The 10040-nt window shown below is 44.3% G+C and overlaps 1 protein-coding gene across 2 annotated transcripts in view; it reads right to left on the reverse strand.

Annotated features, from left to right (window-relative positions):
* The window catches only part of LOC124612410 (nuclear pore complex protein Nup155), a 254444-nt gene that overhangs the window by 85239 nt on the left and 159165 nt on the right, over nt 1-10040 (reverse strand). For both annotated transcript variants that reach the window (XM_047140603.1, XM_047140605.1), the window contains one exon: nt 6527-6604. In XM_047140603.1, coding sequence (XP_046996559.1) covers nt 6527-6604 — 78 coding nt within the window. The remainder of the gene's footprint in view (nt 1-6526; nt 6605-10040) is intronic.

Below are 10040 nucleotides of genomic sequence, written 5' to 3' on the forward strand. Positions count from 1 at the left end.
ACCTTATGGTAGTTCAATGTATCCATTAAAATTCTGTGAGCAGTGCTTCGGGAAACCTCAGGAACCAATGTGCACACATCATCCAGGGTGATCCGCTGATCTACACGCACACTTTGCTCAACCTTCAAAACACTGTCCCTCAGAAATTGATAGTGTCCCGCTCCTTTGTTCATCGTGAATTTCGGTCTGACCAACTGCAAACTCTCTACACTGCTTTCAAACACTTTTGACATCCATGCACGACTCACCATACACTTCTGTCAATTGGCGATGGATTTCAATCAGCGCAGTGCCCTTTGCATTCAAAAACCGAATAACTGCATGCAATTGGTGGTAACATCCAATGGGAGCTCCATTGTCAACGGCTGCCAAGCCAAGACTGAATGCCTCAGCATGTCATGCGCATGTTTACACACAGCACTCTTCATAACAGTGTGACCAACTGCCACACAGAGTTCTGTACTTAAAAAAAAATAGGAGACCTTACTTTTGGGATTACCCTCATATTTAGGGCTTGTACTATTTGATGGGTAAATGTGTAGAGAGCATTCTCAGTCAAGTAACCCTTCCAGAATCCGAACTGTGACATGCTGAGTAAATTATTTTCACTTAAATGTGCGACAACTCTTGGATACATAACTTTTTTGAGTATTTTAGAAAATGAGATTGGTCTACAATTATTTAAGTCACTCTTGTCCCCTTTCTTATGAAGAGTAAGATTAAGAAAGACTCACTGGTCCAAGAATGACTGTGACTGAGGACCCAATTGATGGCCATCAATTTAGCAGCGAGCACACTGGATCCGTTCTGCATGGAGCATAGTTCACTGAACCTTTAGAGCTTTAAGAGTTTTCACATAAAGAAATCTGGAGGCATGATTTTTCAGCATGCCTCTATGAAAACAGAAATTGTCAGCATACAGCAGGGTGACACTGTAGATCCTACAACTGTGGCTAAACCATCAACAGCCTCTACGAAAAGGGGCACACACAGTAATGAGTCCTGTGGGACCCCATTCTCATGAAAACAGGATGTACAGTGGGAAGCACCAACATGAACTCTGAAAGTACAGCGAGATAAGAAGTTTCAGATATGGAGACCCCACTTGTCTAGGGTAAACGAGGGTGTGGTGATGTCACTTGGCCATTTATAAGTCAAAGAAGGTAGCAATAAGATGCTATCAGAGGGCAAAACATGTCCAGATAGCAAACTCCAGGCAGACCAAAATGTCAGCAGTAGAATGGGATTGGCAAAAACCACTCGGACGGAGCCAACAGAACTGGAGACTCCACAGCTGTTGGCTCACCATATGCTCAAGCAACCTGCAGAGAACATTAGTGACACTAGTTGGGCGATAGCTCTCCATCTCGAGGAGGTGTTACCTGTTTTGAGTACTGGGGCGATCACACTTTCTCACCACTGAAATGGGAACTTGTCATCGCTTCACATTCGGTTGAAATGGGTGAGGATGTGATATTGACAATCCCATCGCCAAACAAGAGCCATACGCTACACTGAAATGTGCGAGGGCACCAGTATCCAAGAGACAAAGGTTGAGCTCTGCAAGCAAGTTTTCGATAACTTTGCCACTGCCAGTGGTCACGGTTTCACCCCACAAAGGGTTATGGGAATCGAGTAGTGCCAGTAGCAGTAGTAGTAGTAGTAGTAGTATGGTATTCTGCTTTACGCCAGTTCTTGTTATGGGTTAAGCCTCTTCCACTTATGTCTGTCCATAGCTAGTCTTTCCATTTATGAAAATTTGTCTCCTTTTATATTGTCCAGCATTTGATATCTTCTTTTTCCTCTTCCCCCTTTTCCCTCCACCACTCCTCCTATTCCTTTCTTCAATAAACAGTCCCTCCTTAAACAATGTCCAATCCAGTTCAGTTTTCTCTTTCTGATAACTTTCAGCAAGTTTCTTTCTTCCTCGACTCTTCTTAATACTTCTTCATTCCTTCGTAATTGAAGTCACCCAGAATTAGGAAGAGTGGGGGAGCTAAGAAGTCAATGCAGGCAACGTGTTTTGACACAATCCACTAACAGGAGGGAGATACACATTGTGTATGGTAAAATCCAGTGACATCCTCACATGGACAGCCATGACCGCCAAAGACATATCAAGTAGTACGTATTTGCTGGAGACAGAGTTCAGAATGTACATGCAAACTCCATCCAGGACGCTTTTATAGTCAAGTGACTCTTAAAATAGACTGGCAGACACGGGTGGTAAGGGCCTACATTGCTGGGAACCATGTTTCCTACAGGGAAATGCAGAAAGCAGAATATACACATGAGAGACACCTAAGCTCAGGCAGCTGGTGGAAAAGGCTGCTACAGTTCCACTGGAGAATCACACTATCAGTATCCTGTGGGAGCATGAAGGATATGGCATCAATATACACTCCTGGAAATGGAAAAAAGAACACATTGACACCGGTGTGTCAGACCCACCACACTTGCTCCGGACACTGCGAGAGGGCTGTACAAGCAATGATCACACGCACGGCACAGCGGACACACCAGGAACCGCGGTGTTGGCAGTCGAATGGCGCTAGCTGCGCAGCATTTGTGCACCGCTGCCGTCAGTGTCAGCCAGTTTGCCGTGGCATACGGAGCGCCATCGCAGTCTTTAACACTGGTAGCATGCCGCGACAGCGTGGACGTGAACCGTATGTGCAGTTGACGGACTTTGAGCGAGGGCGTATAGTGGGCATGCGGGAGGCCGGGTGGACGTACCACCGAATTGCTCAACACGTGGGGCGTGAGGTCTCCACAGTACATCGATGTTGTCGCCAGTGGTCGGCGGAAGGTGCACGTGCCCGTCGACCTGGGACCGGACCGCAGCGACGCACGGATGCACGCCAAGACCGTAGGATCCTACGCAGTGCCGTAGGGGACCGCACCGCCACTTCCCAGCAAATTAGGGACACAGTTACTCCTGGGGTATCGGCGAGGACCATTCGCAACCGTCTCCATGAAGCTGGGCTACGGTCCCGCACACCGTTAGGCCGTCTTCCGCTCACGCCCCAACATCGTGCAGCCCGCCTCCAGTGGTGTCGCGACAGGCGTGAATGGAGGGACGAATGGAGACGTGTCGTCTTCAGCGATGAGAGTCGCTTCTGCCTTGGTGCCAATGATGGTCGTATGCGTGTTTGGCGCCGTGCAGGTGAGCGCCACAATCAGGACTGCATACGACCGAGGCACACAGGGCCAACACCCGGCATCATGGTGTGGGGAGCGATCACCTACACTGGTCGTACACCACTGGTGATCGTCGAGGGGACACTGAATAGTGCACGGTACATCCAAACCGTCATCGAACCCATCGTTCTACCATTCCTAGACCGGCAAGGGAACTTGCTGTTCCAACAGGACAATGCACGTCCGCATGTATCCCGTGCCACCCAACGTGCTCTAGAAGGTGTAAGTCAACTACCCTGGCCAGCAAGATCTCCGGATCTGTCCCCCATGTTTGGGACTGGGTGAAGCGTCGTCTCACGTGGTCTGCACGTCCAGCACGAACGCTGGTCCAACTGAGGCGCCAGGTGGAAATGGCATGGCAAGCCGTTCCACAGGACTACATCCAGCATCTCTACGATCGTCTCCATGGGAGAATAGCAGCCTGCATTGCTGCGAAAGGTGGATATACACTGTACTAGTGCCGACATTGTGCATGCTCTGTTGCCTGTGTCTATGTGCCTGTGGTTCTGTCAGTGTGATCATGTGATGTATCTGACCCCAGGAATGTGTCAATAAAGTTTCCCCTTCCTGGGACAATGAATTCACGGTGTTCTTATTTCAATTTCCAGGAGTGTAGACTGGTTCTGAATCAGATTACGTGGGAGGATCTGTGGATGCAGAGGTGGAACACAAGAGAGAGGGGTGGAGGTCAGGTGTCATGAGGGCCACTGAAGTCTACTCCTTTGAGGACTTCTGTCCTCCTCCTCCTCCTCCTCCTCCTCAGATCATCTGTCTTCCTCCTCTCCAGGCGATTTTAATGCCTGCAAGGACTAGTTTCAGGGATGGAGGAGGAACACCAAGTCCTACGACCAGCAGCCTGTGGCTCCTTCAGTCACTGGCTGGAATCTGGTTGCAGATCAGCAGAAATCTGGAAAGGGAGCTTCCCTTCCTGGTGAGAGATACTGGAGGAGGGTGATGTTTCTCTGGCTGATCGCTGGGACTCGACGTACCCAACAGATGTGTAGTCAACACTCCTGAAGTGAGAGTGTGGAGGGAAGCTGTACAAGGAGGGCTCCCAAACACCGGGGTTACGGGTTTAGACAAGTGGGAACAAGGGTCCAAGGTAGAAAGGAAAGAGTGAGTGTATTATACTAAAACATTGATGTGCAATTGATCTCCACAATCCCTAGAGATGGGGCTAGTATTACTACGCAAAGACATGTGCCTGGATCTCATGCATTTGAAGCACTACATTCTGAGGGGTTCATACGGTTTCATATCACACTGACCTTATCAGCAACGCTTTGCCTTGAACGACTACAATGAAGGCCCCAGTAGCAACCCTTGTCCTTTGGTCCCTGCTGGATACAACAGACAAAAAGCACACCCCATTGATTCAAATTGGCACATAACTTGTCATCTGCGTGTAAAAGAAGATGGCAGTGAGAGATAATCTATTATGGTGAGCGGGGTGGGGGGGTGACAGTTACAGGAACGTCACCCAGTTTGTCAAAGGCAAGCAGCACTGATGAATGGGCATCGGATGCCATTTTAATCAGAATTTAACCACTCTTCTTTTTCGAGATCAATGCAACTTCCCCAACCCATCCTCAAGGTGTTCAACAAAGAATAACGGCTTTGTTGCCATAAAGGAATTCATGTCAGGCCTAGACCAAACTAAGTATTGATGGGAGTCTCTCTCTCCGTATCTCTTATCCCTATGTTACTCCCATTGTGTAGTCAGGCAAGGGAACATTTTGAGACCATCTGTCTCTGCATTGTAAGAATCTTTTCCTTCAAAAAAGACAGCTCGGGCATTGGGGCCAACAATGGAAGAAAGTTTAATCTGTTTCATATGCAAGTCAACTGCTACAGTTCCACCTGCTCCTAATGGGGGTCTCCCATGGGCACCATTCAGTCTCAGCAACAGCTAGCCGGCCAGTAGTTCATTGCTCACAATCCCCATGTTGCAGCCACAACTGACACATACCCCTTGGCGTACGAGGGGAGCTTGCAGCTCAGGTAACAATAGTATAATACCTGCACAGTCAGGAGCGCTACCACCAAATAGGTACTTGACCCCCCCCCCTCCCCCCCGGATGGCAGCCATGTTGGGTTTTGGGGGAATTACCATTGCCAGATACGAAGTGAGCAAAGAGAAACGCACGGATATGGAATATACACCGCACTGGGCAGCCTTCCCTGCACGAACTGCACTTCTGTAAAATTTGTAAAAGGAATGGTGGGCCAAATCCAACACTGAGGATCGTGTACTTTAGGATGAAAGGTGAAGTGCTGGAGGGGGGAGAGGGGGGCAGAGGAGGGAGGGGAGGATAGGAAAGATAAGATCAATGTCCAAAACCATAAGCAAAATCCAAGAATGGACAGCAGGAAAAAGTCCATCCAGTGGAAAGGGAGAGTGCGAAAAAGAATAATAGGAGGAAGGGCTTGCAGCATGGAAAGGGAATAGAACATCTGCGACCCCTTGATGGCCAAGCATGTACTCACAACTTCACAAAAAAGTTGTGAGCCCCCTGGGGGAATATAAGGAAAGACCGAGGCGTCTACCTACACACACACACACACACACACACACACACACACACACACACTCTAACATGGATGCTTATTCCTGGAGATCACAGTGCATGTACAAGCCTACAGGATCCTTTATCCAGAAATGGACGTCACATGACTGATGTTCCCCTACAGTAGTTGCCTTTCCTATAGCAAACTAATTGTTCTACGGCAATTACTGTCGCCATTTTTGTACAACAACACACAATAATAAACAACAGCACAATTACTCACGTAATGAATCATCTGACAGTTACCTAAACACATTGGCAACTGCCACATTGTTCTGAAAACTCCACTGGCCTGCCTTCACCATGGCAGATCTGGTACATGCTGGTAGAAGATTACAGCAATATGAAATAGTAACTTTCAACCATAGTACTGCTACAGCATTTTCTCAATTCTGGTTGCTCAGTGTTACATGTAGAAGCTCACTCTGAACGTTGTGGGCTACCAAACAGCCAGTGATTTGCTGTGCAGAGGAACCTAACACTGTGTTAATGTGTAATATAGACACACAAACACTACTTTTCCTATGGTTTTCACATATCGCAAGTAAATTGCCTGAAGCATATTATTTCTCAAAACTGGATTTTAAGATATACCATTTTTATGCAATGAATCCTACAGACCTGACAGAATTATGATTAAATCTAATAACGGCAGTATCAGCCAACTTCGTTAGATCACATCTTGACCACTGATAAAGGTGTACTGTGCGAAGACAAATAACTATTTCATAACGGAAAAATGTAGTGACCAACAATACCTGCAGTGCTGCATGAAGTTTTGCGTCCTTTTCCTCCTTGTTCTGGATGTTTCTGGCACTAAGCAGCATTTCATAAGCCTGAAACAACATGAAACAATATAAAATAATAAGAACAATATAACTGTGCAATGTGTGTAATATAGATTCAACTCAAGAATGAAGCACTCCAATTACCTAAGGCATGAACAGAGTAACATCCCATTTCAATGTCAATTACTCTGAATGGGAAAGACTCTTACACCATGGGCATGTAGACACTACCAAACGAAAATTACCCACACTGTTACTCAAAACTGTATTCAGGTTTTACATGTGAAATTGCTTTCAGCAGTAAGTCATCAGCGTGAATTAAACATTGGGTGGGGAAATTACTCAACTAAATGTTACTAACAGAGCAGTCCGTTGTTTGAGTTTTGATGTTTTGGACTAGTCACAATTCCAAGTAATTCATAGGGTTTGTGACTACAAAGAAGTCATGGCCTCTAAACATTTCTATCTATAAACTTTTGAGAAAAGTTCAAATTGTACCAAGCTCACTCACTTTGTTTTCATTATTTACAAAAGACTCAACTTCATTCTATTAACAGTCTCATCAAAACAAAATGCTATGTCCTACAAAATAAATCATAATGTAACTCAAGAACTATTTTTCTAAATGATTAATGGAAAATCTCATATAAGATGTGAAACAAATACTAACAAAGAGATATTTTTTCTGGAAGGCAAACCAGAATCCAGGATAAACCAACATCGTCCCATTAATTCCTCCATTTTATACTGTCTGACATTAGACAGTAAGCACAATGTCCAATTTATGAAGAGACATTGTCGGTATCCTTGCTGAAATAACAGTCACACTTTTGCCGCAAAAAAAAAAAAAAAAAACACACACACTCAAGGGGGCGGGGGAGGGGGAGGGGGGGGGGGACGTAGGATGGTAGAATTCGAATGTTTATATTTGCGCCAGAGATTGTCATACATGAAACAAAGGACTATTGATATTGACTTTTTCTGCTGCTGCTATCAACGTGTATTGTTTTGATCACTGATTTTGTTTGTTCTCTGTTTTGAAAGGCTTGCAGGGGTCTAGTGAAGCAGGGGATACAACCCGTCGGCTTTGACCAATGACATCATACATTAGTCATAGATAGTAATGTCTCCACTTCGAGGCATAGATAATAAAACAGTTCTGTGTTCCGGATAAGCGCTTTCATTGTACATTAAAATAATTATTCGTAATAATATTGAGGTAATTTGGAGTATTAGTTTGTTATTGTAGAACAACTTTTAGTGTCTTATTTTCGTTTATAGAAATGGATTTGTCTCTTTGTGGGTATGTAATTTTCGTTACTGTCTGTCTAGGCGAGCTTCGGTTATTCCCCAATATTTCCGTGTGGTAAGTTCACTTTTCCATTTGCTTCTTTTACTGTATTTCACAATTTTGACATATTTCACTGTTTTATTCCACCAATATGTGTATTTTCGTGTTGTGAAGTGCGTAATAGAAATTTCTCAGCTGTCTATCTTCTTTCGTTTCCCAGCACTAGTATCAGTACGACATTTTGGAATTGTACTTGCTATATTACAGGCGAAACCCACGACACAACTAAAATTTGTATCCCGTCCTTCACTTCGCCTTTACACTGACACTATATATGTCAATTGGCGAGCAAGATACAAATGTTGCGTATAGCTATATAGCTCAAGTAACAAATGGGATACTATTAGCGTCCAAGGCAACAAGGACACTGTACCCCATAGTAAAGTACGGGATGCAAATTGTACATGTGTCGTCTTCTTGTCTCTGTGTAGTTCAATTGAGGTACAGGTTGCAAATGTAACATACGTCTATTTCCACCTTTTCGTTACCAGTGTACATATATCGAGGTCAACGGCAGTCTGGTATACATATATTACACACATAGGTCCTTCTTTCATCAGTAGAACTGATATGTACATAAGAAAAAACTGTTAGTAATAGCAGAGACGAGATAAACAACACATCTACAATTTGTATCCCGTGTTCCACTTAGGGTTTACTGAAGCGGAGGATACATCGTTCAAGTGAAGAACAGGACAGTAATGCTAGTGAAAATGAAGAAATAGACTTAGGACAAACTCTTATTCCGTACTGTACTTAAGCAACACACTTCAAATGAGCTTTCAATTTGTATCGGGTGCTTCATTTACGGTTTAGTGAAGCAGGGGATACAATGCTAGTTGAAAGTAAGAAATCGACTTACGCTGAACTTGTATCCCGTACTGCACTTAAGCAATACAGTTTGAAAGAGTTTCGAGATACAACTGACATACATGTAACGTGATGTATTCTTTGCTAGTAATATATTTCATTCATTTCTTTCCATTGTATTTTGTGGAGAAATACTAAGATAGACACACGCGATATCGTTAACGTGAAAATACTACTGGCCCCTATAAATGTGAAGTACAGCTTTTCTCTCTTGCATTCCTTCGTTTCTGGACATTCTTCTCAGCTTTTTCATCTTTGTAATACATGATCTCTGGCGAATTCTGACGTCATTGGTCAAAGCCGACCGATTGTATCCCCTGCTAAACTAGACCCGGCTTGCAGTGTGGTGTTGAGAATTTCAAAACGATTTTCATCTGGCTGCATTATTTTGAGTTCGTTTGTGGCATATTATCACACAAGATGCCTAGAATTCTTTGCTTCAACTGAAAACAACATCACCAGGGCAAGGGATACACAGTAAAGGATGCTACAACAAATGTTGCTCCAGTGGCTCAAACTGCAACCTCTCAGAGCCGGCGAACAAACCATTGCAGAGTGCTTCAAGAAGGAACTTGTTTTTGGTACTAATGAAAATGGAGGCTGTGAATCTGAAGTTTCGTGCAATATGTTGTTAACATACCGTAACAGTTAATATTGGACAATGTCATGTGCAAGCATTGCTTTGGTGTGCAGTGTGTTTCTGTGGTTGAAAATGATTGTGTCAGGAAAGGCCTTGCTACGAACTTATCTGTGATATGCAGCGAGTGTAATGTTCGTGCATCTTGCATGACATCTAAAATCATAAACAAAGGTTATGATGTGAATTTGAGGGAAGCAAATGGCATGCGCTGAGTTGGTAAGGGACAGAAGGCAGCAAGAACACTTTGTGCAGCGATGAATCTTCCACGCCCTCAATTTGAGAGATATTATGGATTACTGCTTGGGGCTGTAAAAGAAGCTGCAGAATCATCAATGGAAAGTGCTGCAGAAGAGTCTATTATCGAAAATGATGGTGACAGGGACATAGTGGTCGCTTTTGGTAGTACTTGACAAAAAAAGAGGGCACACTTCACTTCATTGAACGGTGTTGTTACAACAACATCTGTTGACACTGGCAAAGTACTAGATGTTGGGAGTGTTGAGCAAATTTAGTCATAGTTGTGTGAAAGGGATTCCTGATCATGAATGTGATATGAACTATAAAGGCTCAAGTGGAGGTATGGAGATGCAGGGAGTTGTTAGCTTGTTTACCAAATCTGTTGC

The sequence above is a fragment of the Schistocerca americana genome, chromosome 4, assembly GCF_021461395.2.
Source record: "Schistocerca americana isolate TAMUIC-IGC-003095 chromosome 4, iqSchAmer2.1, whole genome shotgun sequence".
Lineage (NCBI taxonomy): Eukaryota > Metazoa > Arthropoda > Insecta > Orthoptera > Acrididae > Schistocerca > Schistocerca americana.